The sequence below is a fragment of the Dipodomys spectabilis genome, unplaced genomic scaffold (genome assembly GCF_019054845.1).
Source record: "Dipodomys spectabilis isolate Male_0828 unplaced genomic scaffold, ASM1905484v1 ptg000066l, whole genome shotgun sequence".
Taxonomy (NCBI): Eukaryota; Metazoa; Chordata; class Mammalia; order Rodentia; family Heteromyidae; genus Dipodomys; species Dipodomys spectabilis.
Window position 1 is genome coordinate 11,963,905 of NW_024870743.1, and position 19,596 is coordinate 11,983,500.

Genomic DNA, 19,596 nt, shown 5'->3' on the forward strand with positions numbered 1-19,596 from the left:
ACAAATAAAAAGCGAATGTGTCATAATGCTAACTGATGAAGAATTTATAGGTATTGATTGTATTACTTTAAACTTTAGATGAAAAAAAATTTAAGCTGGAAATAAAAAGAAAAATGAAAAGTTTTAATGAAGAAAATATCACACATTGCTTAAAGTATTTTACTGTAATAACATATATTTATACTTTTTTATTGTGAAAATACTGTACAGAGGGGTTACAATTACATGGGCAAGATAATGAGTACATTTCTTATCAAGCATTGTAGCCTCCTCCTTTGTTTCCCCTTCCCATCCTCCCCCCGCAAATATTTATACATTAATGATTTATTTATACTTTATAAAAAGCAGACCTATCTGACATAATTTCTCAACCTGAAATTAGCAACCTTAAATATATTATTTAACCTTAATTCTAGTTTGTGGATTCTTTTATCTTAAATATAAATCAAAATAGCTCAATACTTACTTTAAATTTGAGCCAATCATCTGTATATATTGGACCATGAGTTAACATCTCAATTAAGTTAAAATTTTTAATAATTATGTTCCATATTTCTTCTTTGTTTGTCTTCTTTATCTAAGATAGTCTGTTTTAAGCTCAAAGCAGCATCTTGAAATCCAGGATTTAAGTCTAATACCTTCTTAAAATCTTCCAAAGCATCATCGAAATATCCTGTGCCAGAACCAGGGAAAAAAAAAAAGAAGAAAAAAAAAAACCCTGAGTATCCTATTTATTACTCACAACAATGTTTAAATACTCATACTTTTAGATTTTCAACCACTTCTATCAAAGGAAGCTTTCTCCTTTCAATGATGATACAGAGATGTGCACATCGAGGTAATTTCCTCTGTGCTTCAGAACAACTATATCTAAGTTTAGTGGAAGACCAGGATGTGGCAAAGCAACTGTACAGCATAGGTAGGACTCTGGGTTTCATCCCCAGCACAGCCAAAAAAAATTAAGAAAATAAAATTAGCTATGGATTTCTTTATACAATTTAATAGAGTAGCATCATAAAATTTTAACAAAAATGTATCACTTGTTTTACACAGTTTTAGTACAATTGAGAAATAGCTGGATTTTATTTTCATTTTAATAAGGAATAGCATCCACAGTCTCTTTTAATCCAGTGATACAAAACTTCACTCGCTATTGTCTCCTGTGTCTCCAAAGACGTTTGCTCGGAAAAGTGTCACAGGTTCCTGTCAGCATTATCCTCATTCTGCAGTTGGAAACACACAGACACAAGTAATAGGGTCACCCCCACTCCTGTGCCCAGGTCCAATTCCCACCCCAGCGCTCTGCTGTGATCTATAATGCCTGACAAAAGCCCTAAAATACGCTCAGGTATGCTTCCTTTGTTCTAAGCTCTAAACCTAAATTTCACATAACTTTAAATGCTGGTGATTACCACATTTGTTTTTACAGCTGTTGATAGTTTTGAAGAAAAAAAAAAAAACAGAATAGTTGGTAGGAAGGGGGGCAAAACATTAAATCCAGAAAAAAACTTCTTACCCAGCCGATAGAGTATCAACCCTCTGTTGTAATACGGAACTTCAAAATTGGGTTGGACTCCTATGGCAGCTGTGTAGTCATCCATGGCTTCATAAAAATCAACCCTGAAGTACTTGATTTGCCCCCTGTTGTTATACGCAGTAGCCAAATCCTCAGGGCTGCATTTGCTTTAAACATAAAAGTTCACATTAAAAACACTGCATTACCAAATTCCTCTCATTTCCACTTTCATTCTCTTCTGGGCACTGTCAAACTTCATAGCTTATAATATGCTGTGAAAAACCAAGCTGGAAAAAAAATGAGCAGATAAATAGGGAACTGAAATGAATTTGTGTTTAACCTTGTTATCTTCTTTTGTGGAGTTACAGTACAGTGTTAGTATGAAAAGCATGAGTTTCCGTGTTCAAAGCCCCTGTTCACTACCAGCATGGTTTGCTGAAGACAATACTAACGTAGTCTAAGCACACAGCAGCAGGGCAGAGAAGATAGATCAGATGCTTCTGAGAAGGAAGGAAAGGCAACCAAGAGTTCAAGTGTGCTAAGCAGGTGTCAAAAGGTGAAGTATCAATTTGACTCTCAAATTGTGAAGTGACCTTAAAACAATGAGAATTGATGTCATTTTCTGATAAATCAATGCAACTTAACCACAGGTGAAAATTCAGCCAACACATTGGTGATTAAGGCATGATCTCTGGCCCAGAGGTGCCCTCCTTCCAGCCCTGGCTGGAACTCTCCTTTATCCCCAGCCAAGACCAGGTTGGCTTCCTGCGAGGAGACTGGGCTCCAGCCCACTTCTGAGGTCCCAACAGTACCAGTTCTGGAGGCTGCCAAGTTCTGAAAGTGAGCAGTCACAGCCCTCTTCCCCTTTACTGCCCCAAGGCATCCTGGTATGAGGCAACTCTCCTACAGGGAGAACTCGACTCTGAGTCGGGGAACATGCTGTTCCTTTCTTCAATTGCAGTGAGATTCTCACACCTAAACCAGAGAAGTTGCATCGTTTATCTCTTTTCTTTGTTGGACTCCATAGTAAAAGTAGATTTCTTGGAAAATAGGTGACTACTTCCCTTAACATCCGGATTCTTGAGAGCTTAGACAAGGACTGTGACTACTGCTGCCTGCAGAAGTAATCATCTAAATTTGCTCAGAGGAACTGCTCCAATTTAGGAATGAATGTTCTGTCCTGTCAGCTTCCAGGATACTTCTGGATGCCACCAGAAGAGGGCGCACGCCTGTCATCTCTCTACTAGGACATCACTGAACTGTGCCCAGTATAGTCTGAAGAAAAATGTAGCTTGGGGACTTCAATAAAATTTTAGTCACTATATTTGAGCCTTGGAGGCTTTGCTATAAATTTTTATATTCTCAGAGGATGATAGAACGTTATATTCAAAATTAGGTCTCATTCCAACAAACTCTTAAAAGCCTACATTTCATGCAGTAATTTTGTTTCTCCACAATTTTTTTTTTTTTTGGAAATAAGCTGACAGTTAAGGCTAGTTATTTTTGGAATATTAAGATTTCTGTAAACACAGTATTTCTTGTACTGGAGTTTAACCAGGTTACCTAACCCAAATGTGAATTTTTAGTATTTATTAGCTTTGGCCAAGACAAAATATGTGAAAATTAGATTACAGCTAAAATCGCACCTTTGGATATTAAAAAGAAAATATGATAAACTGTCCAGAGTAAGAGCCATTCAATGATTGCAAGTATTGCCTTGTTTTGAAATTATTCAGGAGAATCGTTCAAAAAATGATTTAGGGGGAAAAATAAATTGATAGGATTCAGTTCAATCCATGAGTTCCAAGAACTGAAGGAAACTGATGACTCATTCTACAGATGAGAAACCAAGGCTGAGAAAAGTCCCCTGCACTGTGGCAGAGAAAGCAAGGGTGCAGCCTCAGTGAGCTCCACTAAGCCATGGCAGACTTTCTCTCCTATAAAGGGCAGAAATTGCTATGGAATGTTGAGCTCTTAGGCTGCTTTTGAGTAAATTTTTAAACTCACAAGGTAAGTCTATTCTTAGAACTTGAAATAGGATAGAAAACCAAGTTTCCTCTAGTTATTAATTTTCTTTGGAGGGAGGCAAGGAGAAAGGGATGATGGCACCATCCTAGCTCCTGTCCAGACCTTTGATTAACTATCATTCTGATGTATCATTGAATTAAGAAAGCAATTTAATGTTTCAAATTCCACATGAGTCTAACAGGGTAAGAATCCAGACTTCAGTAGTTAGTTAAACCTCATACAAAAATAAGCTTATATTATCAATAAAAATCTTGGGGACAGGGCCCAGGCCCTGAGTTCAAGCCCACAACTGACCACCAAAAATAAATAAATAAATAAATAAATAAAAATATTTTAGCTGGAAGAGTATCTCAAGGTGGTGCAGTGCCAGCTCTGAGCAAGAGCGTGAGGTCCTAAGTCCCAGTCCCCACACAAAATAAAAACCTTCCTGTCAAAAATCAGGGAACCAACTTCTCTAGGCCCTTTCTTTTCTCACTGTGCTCCACTCCACACCATCAGCGTGAAAATGAGAAGTAACAAGAAATGCTACACATCTATGCATAAAATACAAAGATGCTTTGGACAAGCAGTATTATCAGGAGAGGCTACAAATACTGTAAAAAAGGAAACAACTGATATGACATACTGGGTGGCCACCTGTAGTCTTGCCATAATGTTGACTCTAAATTGGATCAAAATTTAATTTACGAGCAATACAGTAGGCAGATGACACTCAAAAGACACATTTGTTAAATCCTAAATATGGCAACTCTAAGACATGGGAATCTGTTAACTATAAGTTACAAGGGACATGGGGGGGGCGGGGATTTGACTCTAAATAGGGACCAGATGTGCATCCTGAGTTGAATCAACTGCTAAAAAAATCAACTGAGCAGATAAGTGGAACTGTGGCTCAAAGTGATAGAAAACCAACTTTTAGTAAAAATAGTTCAGGTACAATACCCAGGCCCTGAGTTCAAGCCTCATGATCAACCAAAAAACCCAGAAACCGAAGAGAATGTAATCCAAAAAATCAACTGAACAGATAACAAAGCACTTTTATTGGTCAATCAACTGACCGAATGACAACAAAGCACTTTTATTGGCCCATCAGAAAAGTTCTAACAGGGTCTGGATATTTGATGTTAAACAACTCTGTGACACTAATGATACTGTGGTCAGGCCTTTTAAAGAATTCTTGACTTCTAAGAAAGCATTCTGAAGCATCCCTACAGGAATCTGAGGTCTGGGTAGGTGAACCATAATTAAGCCAAGTGATGAATACCTAAAGTCTTATACTATTTTCGGCATACTTAAAATGCTCTTTGCAACAATTTTTTAATTTAAAAAAAAAAAACACAAACGAGATGAAGGCCAGGCCCTGGAGGCTCACATTTATAATCCTACTCCAGGGGCTGTGATCCAAGGGTGGTGGTTCGAAGCCAGCCAGGGCAGAAAAGTTCATAATACTCTTATCTCCAATTAACCAGCAAAATGCCAGAAGTGGGGCTGTGACTCAAGTGGTAAAGCACCAGCCTTAAGCAAAAAAAAAAGGGAGGGGGCAAGTGGCCAAAGCCCTTGCTGTGGTTGAAGTAGCACCGCCTCAGGCCTGTCACTGGCCCGTCTTCCCAGACCTCTCCAAAACAAAAAGAGCCAAAGATGCATACAGATCAATGGCTGTCCCTGGAAACCGCCTTCACCGGTCCCCTTTTCTTTCCTCCCACGGGTCTTGTTCCACGTCCTCCATTCGCGGGACAAACGCGGAGTGTCGCTCTGGAGGTCTCGTCTGGAGGTGGCCTAACATCACCATTCTAATCGCCATTCAAGTCACTTCCAGAAGACATTTCTGTGGTTTTCACAAACAAAAGGGAATTGAGAAGCATGACTTTCTATCTCGGCTTTATCCTACGTTGGCAACTCTTCTGGAATGCCCAGCTGGACTAACGGCGTCTTTTAAAAGGTTGGGGAAGTTGGGAGCAGCTTTTTCGGACGATACGCACAGGCCTACAAGCAGATCCTCGGGGCTTCCGGTGGGCACCAGCGCTCGCCATTCTACGGTTTCTCCGCCGGCCGGCACACCTGCCAGGACCATTAGGGCCTTCGAGTGTCCTTGTCGCGGGGTGAGGTCTCCCCCAGTGGGGAGGGAGGTCACCTCAGGCCCCGATGGGCGGGCTCCGAGGCCTAGAATGCTGGCAAGCTGTCCCCCAGCCCGTGAAAGCCTCCGCCATTATTCTTGCGGGGCTGCGCCAGTGCCCACCACCCCTAAAGGCACTGCGTTCTTGGGAGCCGGGCGAGGTGGAGCCAGGCTCTGAGAGGTGTCATGGCGGTGGCGCGCGGTCCCGAGTGCCCCCATGTCCTGAACTGAATTACAATCTATGCGACTTTGCGGGATGGTTCTTGGGCGGTGGGTTGCCACTCCTTTTACTGCTTTGACTCATCAGTTCCTCACTCTCCAAACGAATGAAGATTTTGCTTTTCATGTTTTCTATCCTGCTCCATTCCTTTCTATTAAAAATGCTGGTCCCCATCGAGTAAGGTGATTTTATAACTCAGTGGTTGTAATTTGGAAAGCACTGTCCTGGAGTGTGGGAGACACAGGCTCGCGTGACCCCGCCTGAGGATCCGTGTGCTGTGTGAGGTTTATGTTCGCTGGACAACGAGAACGCTCCTCCATAACCCTGGCCAAGGCCGGGCCACGCAGCTGCAGCCTCCAGCCTGGAAGGAGGAAGCCCTTCCCTATCGGGACCAAGGGCTGGATGCCCGGCCACGACCTCGGTGGAGGACATGGGGAAAGTGCCCTCCGTGCTCCTCCAAACAGTTCCGTAGAACGGCGCCTCGAGAGTCCTTAATGGAGCCCAGCTGCACCTTGCTTTCTCTTTATTATCTTTGCTCACAGGGAACTGCTCCACCTTTGTTGACAACAAAGGTTGATTAAAGGTTAGCTTTTACTGTCTGCAGTCCCCGAAAACTTTCTGTCCTGTGATTGTCCTGTGACTGTCCGTGACCACGGACTTATCGCTAGGCCCCCTTGCTGTACAAGGCGTATGATGTTTCAATAAACTGTCTATACCCACATGGTATGGTCCCTTTCTGCCTGCCGGACGCGCGTTCCCAGGGCACCGCTACACTAGAGCATTCCTTTTCTTTTTTCCTCTTTTATCCCAGGCCCTTGGGCTCCACATATGGTCCCTAAGCCTGAGAAAGCCAGCACCGCAGACCTCCGGTAGCTCGGCTCGGCTCGGCTCGGCCCGGCCCGGCCCGGCCGGGCCCCGCCCCGCCCCGCCCCGCCCCGCCCCGCCCGCTCGGCCCCGCCCCGCCCCGGCCGGCTCGGCCCCGCCCCGCCAGGCTCGGCCCCGCCCCGCCCGGCCCGGCCCCGCCCCGCCCGGCCCGGCCCGGCCCGGCTCGGCCCGGGCCCCGCCCCGCCCCGCCCCGCCCCGCCCGCTCGGCCCGGGCCCCGCCCCGCCCCGCCCCGCCCGCTCGGCCCCGCCCCGCCCGCTCGGCCCCGCCCCGCCCCGCCCCGGCCGGCTCGACCCCGCCCCGCCCCGCCCGCTCGTCCCCGCCCCGCCCGCTCGGCCCCGCCCCGCCCGGCCCGGCCCCGCCCCGCCCGGCCCGGCCCGGCCCGGCTCGGCCCGGCTCGGCTCGGCCCGGCTCGGCCCGGCCCGGCCCCGCCCCGCCCCGCCCCGCCCCGCCCGCTCGGCCCCGCCCCGCCCCGCCCGCTCGGCCCCGCCCCGCCCGCTCGGCCCCGCCCCGCCCCGCCCCGCCCGCTCGGCCCCGCCCCGCCAGGCTCGGCCCCGCCCCGCCCGCTCGGCCCCGCCCCGCCCCGCCCCGCCCGCTCGGCCCCGCCCCGCCCGCTCGGCCCCGCCCCGCCAGGCCCGGCCCCGCCCCGCCAGGCCCGGCCCCGCCCCGCCAGGCCCGGCCCCGCCCCGCCAGGCCCGGCCCCGCCCCGCCAGGCCCGGCCCCGCCCCGCCAGGCCCGGCCCCGCCCCGCCAGGCCCGGCCCCGCCCCGCCCGCTCGGCCCCGCCCCGCCAGGCCCGGCCCGGCCCGCGGAACCACTGTCTCGCGATAGTTACCTCCCGCCACACTCGCCGGCCGCCGGGGCCGCGCGCGCGCACTGGAGGATGTAGGCCGAGTACAGCGCTTCGGCCTCGGCGAACTCGCCCTTGTCGAAGTGGGCCTGGGCTAGGGCGAGGGCAGTTTGGGCTTCATGCTGCGGCCGGCCAGCCATCGCGGTCGAGCGCCGGACTCGCAGTATGGGAGGGGAATTGGCTTTGGGGCGAGTGAGGGAGGCGCCACAGGCCCACTTCCGCACTCCGGGATTAGGAGCCCTCTGCACTCACGGAAGGCACCCGTGTTCTCGCGAGACACGAAGCGGTCCGTGCTTCCCTCCTTCCCTCCTCCTTCCGCGTGGCTTCCCGGAAGAGCCGGAGCGGCCGGGGGTCGAAGGTTCGAAGTGGCTTCCGTACCCGCGGTGCGAGGAGCTGGCTCGGTCACGGCGCAGTCCTTCCGGTACCCCAACCTGCTTCCGCGTCACCAGAGGACCACGACCCCAGGGCCGCGCCCGGGCCTCAGGTTTCAAGACTACTGCGCCGAGTACCCGCTTCCGGCCTCGTGGACGACCGGAAGCCACCCAGTGACCTACGGAGTGTGTTGTAACTAGGTCACCACGGCTCTGTAGCCGTTCTTCTCGCGGCCCCCAGTTCTGTTGACTCCCCAACGGTGTCAGCGCATTGCCCTCAGCAAAAAAGACAAAAGAAAACTGACTCAGAATATTTCCATGAGGACCTTTCCATAAGGCTTGAGTTACGTGTTGTTCCTTCTCATTTCACAAAGGAAAGCTTACTGCCACCGAAGTGTAATGCATTCATACATACACACACATATACACACCAATAGAAATTAGATCACTTAAAGGCTATAAAAAAATTTTTAAGCATCAGTAGCTCTCCCCTGTAATCCTAGCTACTCAGGAGGCTGAGATCTGAGGATCAAGGTTCAAAGCCAGCCCAGGCAGCAAAATCCGTGAGACTCTATCTCCAATAAAGCACTCAGAAAACCGGAACTGTCGTAGTAGTTCAAGTGGTAGAGCGCTGGCCTTGAGCTGAAGAGCGCAGGGACAGCGCCCAGGCCCAGAGTTCAAGCCCAATGACCGACAAAAAAAAATGCACACACATCCTTGCTTGATTTGTAGGCCTTTCTGCCGCAGACAGCTTGCTTGGCAATGTATTTGGAACCATTGTAGCCCTGTCATTTCCCACCAGACATGTGCACAGACTTCAGAGACCAGTTTTCTTTCATTCAAGCACATAAACTCCTAAATGCCCCTAGGCTCTAAGCCTCTTCTAGCTCATTATTCTCACTCTGCAACAGGCATTATATAAAATTATATATATATAAAATATATAAAAAATTATTAAATATGACACAGAGGGAAGTGAATTAACCTAAGTATTATAAATTACAATAGCAGTGTACCATACTTTTATCGCCTCATTGAGTATCAGCCAAATTTAAGCATACCTTTAAAGTCTTAAGTCTTTTGCCACAAATGGGAGCATGTGAGTTCACAGAAAACATTAGCTATATAAAGAGGTAAGAAACTATCCATTATTGAATGTATTTTTCCTCTTCTAAATTAGTAATAAATCAAAATAGGTATCCATCAAGAAAGAATCACACACACAGAGCAAGACACTTTATTAATGAAGGATGCATTCTGTTACAATGTTTCAAGCAGCACTGTAATAAAATGGTTCTTTCTATAGAAACTTATTTCATAAGCAGAGCCCAAGCTTTCTCACTTCTGAAAATAACACATAGGAAAACCAATTCTTAAAGTATAGATAAAATGGAGCTCACTTCACATGCTGGTTGCTTCATTCTCTCTAAATTCAAAGTCCCACTCCCATGCCTCCTCCACCCTCACTTACTTCCTTGACATCGTAATAAAAATTTTTATTTGTAATATTTCCATGGTAGCCAATGTACATAAATAATTAACTGATAGATCAAATAAAGTTCACATCCATTGCACAGTTGTATTTTTGTGCAAAAGTTGTTCTTATCTTTATATTCTGTATAAAAATACACAAAATGTATTTTGTGTAAAATGATGGCACTGATTTTCATATAAAACTCATGGAAATCAACATTATTAGAGACACAGGTAAAGCAACATATATTTTGTAATTACATATAGTTCATCTTTAATCCACTGGACTATGGCATAAGGGACAGAAGCTGTAGTTAGTTATTTCCTGAGCAAGAACGTAGTGTTTGCAGACTTTACACATCCAGAACTGATATTCAATGATTGGGCTTCCTGTGGCAATGCATGTTGGGAGTTTACCTTCGCCACTATGAAATCAAAGGGAAAAGTAATTAATTATATTCTAATATTTCCAATTTATCTTACCCTTATTTAATATACTTATAACCAAGAAAAAATTCAAAGTAAACCTCAAGTAAAACATTTTTATTCCAAAAAGTTTTTTACCAAAAATTATTCTTGTAATAAAAAATCAATTCATTTGAAAGATTAAATAAAACACTATAATATTAAGAAAATTAGTGCAAATGTTAGTGCTTTAGTTATAGTACATATTTACATAAAGAAATCTAAGCTTCTACTGAAGTAAATTCAGCTATTAATGATAATTAGCTTACCCTTCAAGAATGCTGTTCAATTCAGATTTTCTGTTATCTTTTGGAATATGTTTGGTAAAGATTTCTAGAGCAAGGTCTTCATACTGCTGTTTCTGTTCTGCAGTGAGACTGTCTAAAGATTCAAGTTTAATAAAAGCTTTCGAACAGGTGCCAAAAGCTCTACAGGCACAGGCACAGAGCGCTAACAGTGAGTAAATCTCCACCGCAGGGATAATATCCTCATAGTCTCTCAGGTGAAGAGCTAGGGAAAAGGGAGGCAATTGACATTGGAGATCAGTGGACATGCTCTGAAAAGGAACTCTGTTCAGGTATTCTAGTTGAAACTAAGGAACTTAAGGAAATAAAACAGTGAGAGATGAAGAGGAGGAGCACGCATGGGAAGAAGTGGACACATGATCTCCAGGTCCTGTGAAAATAGCAATCACCAAATAATGCACATAACTATGCTGAATTAGAAACAGAAAACGTTTGACATATTCTTTTGCTCCATTTCATTTAGATATTTCTGTGATAATGACTTACAAATGCTAGGGAGAATCAACATATATGAGAGAGGGTTGCTATACATAATCTCTGAAGAGCTCTTATACAATAAGAAAAAATAAAAATTTACCCTTACAGAAATACATAAGTATTCAAATAGCATAATTTCTCTGTGTATGGATTGTTTAAAAACATCCATTATCATATAGACTAGTAACCTATCTGGATAGAAGGTACTGTGCTCTTAGTGATGACCTGAGACACCATGGATGAAGGCATAGTGGCCATCCAATGTGATGGACGGAAGGTGGGGTGGGCTATAAAGGGGCTTGCATGGCTGTCATGGCCATGCTCAAAGAACAGTAATGTATTCATTGTTCACATAGCTCACAATTATGCTCTTTATAGGTGATTATCTAAACTATCATATTGTCAATCCGGAAGAAATCTAGATATAAGTATCATATGCAAATAATCTATAAATTATAACACATAAACACCAAGGAATATTATATAGCTTTAAAATTCATGCAGATTTATGTTTGCCAAGGAAGAAAGACAATACATCCTGTAAAAATATTTTATACAAATTATTAGATTATTTTATTTTTTCTTCATATTTTTCTGTTTTGGCCAAAATTTATAAGGCAAGATCCTTTATTAAAAAATTTAACACATTATTTTTTTGGGGGGGGGTCCGGTTATGGGGCCTGAACTCTGGGCCTGGGCGCTGTCCCTCAGCTCTTCAGCACAAGGCTAGTGCTCTACCACTTGAGCCACAGCACCACTTCCCCCTTTTTTCTTTTTGCTTATGTGGTGCTGAGGAATCGAACCCAGGGCCTCAGGCATGCAAGGCAAGCCCTCTACCACTGAGCCACCTTCCCAGCCCAATGAGTACATTTCTTTTTTTTTTTTTTTTGTTGGTCGTGGGGCCTGAACTCTGGGCCTGGGCGCTGTCCCTCAGCTCTTCACCTCAAGGCTAGCGCTCTACCACTTGAGCCACAGCGCCACTTCCAGCTTTTTTTCTTTTTCTTATGTGGTGCTGAGGAATTGAACCCAGGGCCTCATGCATGTAAGGCAAGCTCTCTACCACTAAGCCACCTTCCCAGCTCCCACCATTATTCTTTTTTAAAGTACATAAAACCTGCCTCAAGCAAGAATAAGACCTTATGTCCTTGTTGAAATTATATCCTCAGTGGTAAAATATTGAAAGCATTATCCTAAAAGAATCAAACAAGAAAATAAAAATCATCATCACATGTTTCATTGATCTTTGCCTTAAAATTTCTAGCCAGAGGAAGGAGAATTTTCTTTTTTTCTTTTTTTTTTTTTTGTTGGTTGTAGGGCTTGAACTCTGGCCTGGGCGCTGTCCCTCAGCTCTTCAGCTCAAGGTGAGCGCTCTACCACTTGAGCCACAGCACCACTTCCGGTTTTCTGGTAGTTAACTGGAGATAAGGGTCTCATGGACTTTCCTGCCCAGGCTGGCTTTGAACTGTGATCCTAGATCTCAGCCTCCTGAGTAGCTAGGTGCCTGGCAAATAATGAAATTTGAAAATCCATCCTGAATAAAATTGATTTTTACAAAAATCAACTTTTGTGTGGTATAATTTATACAGAGGTTGCATTATATACAGATGTATCCAATAAAATATAACAACCTTAAGTGTGCAGCTGACAAATTTGCTCACCTTTTCATATGACATAGCAAGATCCAGAACATTTTTTGTCATGCCCAAAATATACTCCTGTATATAGTATTATGCTATCACTCTGCATTAGACTGTCTTCTTTAGATTTTCATAATAAATTGAAACAATTTTAAAAATAATAATAATAAAAGTACATAAGAGAGGAGAAAATTCTCTACTTAACACCAGAACAAGAGAAGGATAAATCTCATTTCACAGACAAAGAGACAGGACCAGAACATGAGCTGATTGAGAACATGCCCCTCTTGGAATGGTTGTCTAACAACTATTAAAAAAATTGTAGCTACATTAGAAATTGTCACAGATAAATCACAAAAAGGATCCCAGTTTGTGAAAGGATTTGGTGGAATTGGAGGTATTTTGCGGTACTGAGTAGATTTCCAGGGAATGGAATACCAAGGAGGAGACAATGAATGATGACTACTAGGGTAGTGGACATGGGTCTGGCAAAAGGTGCGTCACCCTCCAGCATCCAACCCAAGGAGCATACCCATGATGGAATCCAAACAGATGCCTACCTTACAATTGGAACCTTTCCAGAACTTAATCCATGAGCATTGGATACTGAAAAGAAAACTGAAACAAAACCAGACCCAATCCTACAGTTTGGTTTGTCATGGTGTCAGCAAAGCAACCTACAACTAGGTTTCACTTTGTACTAATTAAAAAAAAAAATCCCAGTTTTACTTTTACTCAATGGTGAAATTGGTTGCTCTTGTATTTATGAAAAAAATGATTTTCAACCTTCATACATAGAAACAAAAATACTTTAACTTCTGTAAACCTTCAAAAGTTAATAGCAGTGAGATCATACTGGTTTGCTATTTTGATTGGAGAAAAATTAAATTCCTGCATTTCACAGTGACCCATTTACATGGCATTCTCAGCTTAGACTGAATAAGAAGAAATACATGTAATGACATGTTGGAACCATTCTCTCTTGGTCCCTTGGTTTAATGTTGAAAGGGTGAGCTAATAGGAAGCAGTTTCAACTTAACTCCCTCAGAATGACTCCCACTCCAGACTGTTGGTTTCAAGAATGCAGACTGCAATGCAAAGTCAAACTGATGAAGCATTGGGGCCAGTGCGCTGTTTACTTCCATCTGCTCAACAGGCACATTTGTACCTGAAATTTGGGAGCCCTTTATATCACTTGCTTTGACAAAGGTCCCCATAATCTTAGCCTAGTAGAAACCAATTGGGGAGGGCTATGATCAGGCTTCTGTGCTATTGCTGGGATTGGAGAAATAAAACCTGCAATTTAAGTGGAAGCAAAAAAAAAAATTTACGTAACAGTAGACTCTGTTATACTTCCCAATATTATAAAGTTTATAAAACTATTATATAGATAGAGACATAGTCATGAGCCTGAACATGGACAATTCAGATCTCCAAAACAGCAGAAACTGGACTATTAAATATTTAACCTAAGGGGAGAGAGTACAAATGCTACCCTTTTTCATTTCTCAAATATTTAATATCTGTGAATTTGTACTGCTTTGTATGAGAAAAGAAAACTTTCAAAAAGGGATTACATAAGTATACTATTTATAGTTTTAATTATATAACAAGTAATTATATATAGTTTACATATAGTTTGTAATTATACTATATAGTTTGCTTAGCTATCTTGTTTTCATAAGCAAAGCATATATTTATAACTTCAAATAGTTGAAAATAAGTCCATAGGGGAAAATGTTACTGAAATTAATTGAGACAAATGGAGGAAGCAGGCCCTCCATACAACACACATTAGGTGACAAGCCCACCTGTCTTCAAGGCGGTATCAACATATCCCTCATAGAGCTGCCTCTGAGCAAGGATAAAGAAGTGGTAAGCCTCCGCCCCTCGCCATGCATTATCTGTGAAACGACTGGTTGTGGACTGGGCTTCCTCTTCCATCAAGCCTGCCAAAGCAGAAGTGGCCTAGGAGAAAAGCCAACTTGTTGTCAGTATGTGTGTATGTGTGCACACGCATGCACGCGCGCGCACACACACACACACACACACACACACACACACACACACACAGTCAGCCCCACACAGCAAGGACTTACAATGATAGCAAGATCTGAATTAGTGCTACATCAACATGCCTAGATTTGAGTGCATTTTATCATAATGTTCTTATTACAGACTTGGTTTTTCTATTAAAATTCATATTTTCTTAAGCCAGTATGATCAAATTTTAAAACAATTGATCCAACTTATAATTAAATGGAGTTCATTTAATTTAGTGAGATTCATTCATAATATATGTATAAAGATACACATATTCACTAGGTAGGAAGGTCGTTGAGACTCATATCTTCAGTTAATCACAGAAAAAACTGGAAACTGTACAACAGCTCAAGTGGTAGAGTGCTAGCCTTGAACAAAAGAAGCCCAGGGACAGCACCAAGGCCCAGAGTTTAAGTCCCAGGACTGGCAAAAAAACAAAAACAAAAACACATAATCTAAGGTTTTTTGTTTTTTTGCTTTTTTTTGTTTTGTTTTTTGTTTTGTCAGTCATGGGGCCTGAACTCTGGGCCTGGGCACTGTCCCTCAGCACTTCAGCTAAAGACTAGTGCTCTACCACTTGAACCACAGCGCCACTTCTGGCTTTTTCTGCTTATGTGGTGCTGAGGAATTGAACCCAGAGCTTCAATGCATGCAAGGCAAACACTCTACCACTGAGCCACCTTCCCAGACCCTCTAAGAAGATTTTTAATTCTCTGATCAGAAAGGGGGATTTACTAAGCAAGTAAAAATTTTATCAAAAATAACATAAAACTAACACTAGCCTTACAGAAAAACCATTCTATATTTCTACAGAAATGTCTTAACTACACCATGCCTTTTCCGTGTGTGGTAAAGAAATAAACATAGACATGTCCATAAGGAGGTGTACTCCATCTCCCTGTCTTAATCACCTCATGCTCTGCCTGACTCACCTGTGAATTCTTTCCTTGAACTTTCCCCCGTTGGGCATTTTTCATTTGTTCATGGTACTGCTCTATGAGTAAGGCTGATAGTACATAGAGCTTCTTAACACGCAGCGGTTTAGTCCTTTTCTTTGCCTCATCATCTGCAACCTTGAAACAGTTCAAGATTGGGAAAGACAGTTGTAAAACTACCATCTTTTCCAAAATCAGCTGAAATTTGATTCTCTAATAAAGGAGGAAGCTCAGTTAGGATGGTGTATAAACACTACTATTGGGTCTAATGTTTTTAAAGCCATTTTCTTTTCCTTACTACTTGCAGAAGGTTAGTTCTTTCCTTGGTTTTTAGGCCTGGAGTTAAAACTGTTGGCAATCTTAAAAATAAAATAGCATCTGATATTAGTAACTGAGTCAAGGTGAAGAAAGGGATGATGGAATAAGTGATATTTTCCATAACACACAGATTTAGAAATAAAGTTCCAAATACACAAAGATAGTGTGGCATTAACATAACTCATCCTTCAGAAGTTTAAACTTACTTAGATGGTTTTGAGGGAAAGTTTACTACTTTTTATTAAACCAAACGAAATGCAAAATCTACATGGATTACCAGTTAATATTCATTCCAAATAAGACATTTTGCAACATATAAAGTTTAAAATTTTGTACATTTATAAGGACTTAAAACTATCATTGGGGAAAATGAAAGAAGGGGTAACATTGACCAAGAAGCATTTATACTCATAACCTGACTTATGGAATTGTAACGCCTTTGTACAGCTACTTAATAATAAATAAATAAGCAAATAACTCTATCATCAATAGGATTTAATTTCTTGTTAAGATAATGGGTTCTTGACAGTCCCAGTGAATTCTTCACTTCATTGTTAACTTCAGTACCAAATACAAAATGTTTAGGTATTGGGAAGTTGCTGGTGTCAGCAAATAGCCTTGGTAGTAGTAGGTGATAAATAATACACATAATTAAAGTGGTAATAAAAAATAAATGAGTCTCAGGCCGGTGGCTCATGCCTGTAATCCTAGCTACTCAGGAGACTGAGATCTGAGGATCACGGTTCAAAGCCCGCCCAGACAGGGAAGTCCGTGAGACTCTTGTCTCCAATAAACCACTAGAAAAACTGGAAGTGGTACTGTGGCTCAAGCGGTACAGTACTCACCTTGAGCTGAAGAGTGGAGAGACAGCGCCCAAGCCCAGAGTTCAAGCCCCACAACCGACCAAAAAAAAAAAAAAAAAAAGATGGGTTTGCTGTAACAAGTATTTTGTCTCCAAGATAAGGAAAATGTATTCAGTACCATGTTTAAATTTTTGAGGGGACTAGAGGTATAGCTCAGTGACAGAGAGCTTATCTAGCATGCTCAATCCTCAGGACTGCAATAAACATTCTAAACCAAAAAAAAAAAAATCTAACTAGAATAAGCCAAATACCAAGATTGTTACATTACCTTAAACATTAGTTTAGCAGCATCGAAAAAGTAACTGGCTTTCCGATAGAGTTCTATGGCATCAAGAGTTTTATTCTTTTCCAGTAAATGAGAGGCATACCTAGCCAATAAGGACCCAATTTCTTTCATATTATGACTTTTAGCCAATTCAACAGCTTTGTTCCACTAGGAAAAAAAATATACCATTTAGTCACTCAACTACTTACATAACATTTATCATAAACTTCACCCAGAAAGACTTTAGTCGTGTTTTAGGTTTGGAAACACCAAAACAACAGCCATATGGTGAGTTTCAGTCCCTTACTTGGTTGAGATGCACACAGCTATCCACTGCTGACTTTGGTTGATTACATTTCAGAAATGCATTCACTGCTTGTTCACACATTCCAACTCTCTCAAACATTTCTGCTATTTCCTGTAAGCACAAAAAGTATCTGATTTTACAGTCCAAGAAGACCATTTATATTTTAATTCAGCAAAACTCCATGGAGATATAAAAAATAGTAAACTGATAGAGTGATCTTTTTTTCTTTTAAACAGAGAAGAGGAGCAGAGGCTACAAAATTGAACAGATGCTAAAGCTTCTCCTTCTATAGAACCATTACATCACTGGCTCAAGCCTGGAGGCATTGCCATTCTACCTTCTCCCAGCTGGTGAACAGAAATGTCAAGCTCCAAAACAATCCTATACTAGAGGGGCAAGAGGGGGTTAAGTGAACTGTTTGTGTGCTCAGTGGAATCGTAGACGTTCTAAAGAACCTCTATAAAGAAATTCACAGTGAGAGTAAGTGGAGACTGCCGAGGAAACAGTGGAAAGGGAAGGAGACAAATAAAAAGAAGAATACTAGAGGGTGAAGAGGATCAAAGAATGAGATATGACATCATAACGAAACTCACCAAACATTAAAGGGTTGAGGTAAAATGGGGGATTAAGGAAATAGAAAGTGGATTTTTTCAAAGTATATTGCATGTATATATGGCATTATTGTAATGAAGCTCCCTTGTACTTTTAATATTTGCTAATAAAATTAGTTTTTAAAAGTTGATAATTTACTACATGGCAATTAACTGTAATTCTGTATTATCTTACAATGTCAGCACTTTACAATATATATGATTATAGGGAAAAGGAATGGGGCAACCACTGGAAATAGATACAAACAGGAGCAGAGAGAGAATAAAAGAAAGAGAGAAGGAGTGAAGAGAGAAGAGGAAGGAGGGAAAGGAAGAAGGAAGGAAGGAAGGAAGGGAGGAAGGAAGGAAGGAAGGAAGGAAGGAAGGAAGGAAGGAACCAAGGAACCAAGGAACCAAGGAACCAAGGAAGGAAGGAAGGAAAAGAAAACACATGCAGATGGGCATTGGTGGACTGGTGGCTCACAGTATAATTCTAGCTAATCAGAAAATTGTAACTAATCAGAGGCTGAGATCTGAGGATCAAGTTTCAAAGCCAGCCTGGGAAGACAAAAACATCAAGATTCTAATCTCTAATTAACCAGCAAAAAGCTGAAATTGGAGATACAGCTCAAGTGGTAGAGCACCAGCTAGACAAAAAGCCATGAAGTCCTGAGTTCAACCCGAGTACTGCTCACACAAAGAAGAAATCACCATCACAGGGTTGTGGGTTTTGTTTTGTTTGTTGCCAGTCCTGGAGCTTGAACTCAGGGCCTGGGCACTGTCCCTGAGCCACTTTTGCTCAAGGCTAACACTCTACCACTTGAGTCATAGCAACACTTCTGGCTTTTTCTGTTTATGTGGTACTGAAGAATCAAACCCAGGGCTTTGTGCATGCCAGGCAAGCACTCTACCACTAAGCCACATTCCCAGCCCCAGAGATAGCTGTTTTAATTCACAATAAGAAAATCAAATTACAGAATTCTATATTTGTCTATTAACTGTTACCCAGCAAAAACACAGCTCCTGTGAGTCCAGATCCTATAACAGAGAGTTGCTTACTCCATATGTATTGTATAGTTCAGTGATTCAAATATTAGGTGAACAAATACACTACTAACTCATTAACAATATGCGATAACTAAAGGTAGCTGAAAAGAGCATTCAAAAGAAAAAGAACTTTGCTCTTAATTTTTTAAATGAAATAATTATTAAGATAAAACAAATATTAGATGCTGAAATTTTCTAGTCATTTCAAAATATTTTGAAGCAAATGCCTGCTAACATATCATTTGTCTGCAAACATTCCAGGTTGGTTTTTTTTTTTTTTTGAAGATGAACTACTGGAATCTTTATTATACAGTTAGCCAGCTGCAGGCCGCCCATTGTTACAAAGGCCTGCAGCCTCCAAATATACATAACATGGTTAGGAAACAGACAAGAGAGGGAAGAAAGAACAAAAAAACTATCAACAAATCAATTCAGCTCCCATGGAGAGCTGAATTGGGACACCATGATGACCGGAGACAAGAGACAGGACATGATCACGGAGACACATGTGGCATGGCACCAAGTAGCCCATGTTTTAAAAGTGATTTTAAAAGCTAAGTTTTAAAAGCAATTTTATGAAACTGAAAAAATTGATAATCTGATGACTATTTTCCCCTCCATTTTCAAGTTTCTGTAATACTCATATATTGTTTTAAAATGAAAATAAAAACATCATTCTATACCTAAGAAACTATAAACAGAAAGATTTTTCAATTATTCTTGTTGCAAGTAATATTTCCTGACTACACATGAAAATTTTATAAGATAACCTAAAAACTTCAAGAGCTAACAATTATAACACCTCTGGATAGTTCCGGGAAGATGGCGGAGGAGAAGCTGGAATCTGAACAAGCTCTTGCATAGAAAACAGTTTCAGAGTTCCAGTGAACAG

The 19,596-nt window shown here is 42.2% G+C and overlaps 2 protein-coding genes across 2 annotated transcripts in view; both read right to left on the minus strand.

Moving 5' to 3' along the window:
- Positions 1-264: 264 nt before the first annotated feature.
- Ttc32 (tetratricopeptide repeat domain 32) lies at positions 265-7,836 on the minus strand. Its single transcript, XM_042680851.1, has 3 exons — positions 7,594-7,836; positions 1,517-1,683; positions 265-673 (listed from the first exon to the last, which is right to left on the minus strand). The coding sequence occupies exons 1-3, from the start codon at positions 7,746-7,748 to the stop codon at positions 534-536; spliced, it is 462 nt and encodes a 153-aa protein (XP_042536785.1). The 5' UTR covers positions 7,749-7,836; the 3' UTR covers positions 265-533.
- Positions 7,837-9,196: 1,360 nt separating this feature from the next.
- Positions 9,197-19,596, minus strand: part of Wdr35 (WD repeat domain 35) — a 62,582-nt gene continuing 52,182 nt past the window's right edge. The window contains exons 22-27 of the mRNA XM_042680783.1: positions 17,068-17,178; positions 16,764-16,928; positions 15,312-15,452; positions 14,148-14,304; positions 10,187-10,427; positions 9,197-9,877 (exon numbers count right to left, since the gene is read on the minus strand). Of these exons, the coding sequence (XP_042536717.1) occupies positions 9,727-9,877; positions 10,187-10,427; positions 14,148-14,304; positions 15,312-15,452; positions 16,764-16,928; positions 17,068-17,178 (966 nt within the window). The 3' untranslated portion in view covers positions 9,197-9,726. The remainder of the gene's footprint in view (positions 9,878-10,186; positions 10,428-14,147; positions 14,305-15,311; positions 15,453-16,763; positions 16,929-17,067; positions 17,179-19,596) is intronic.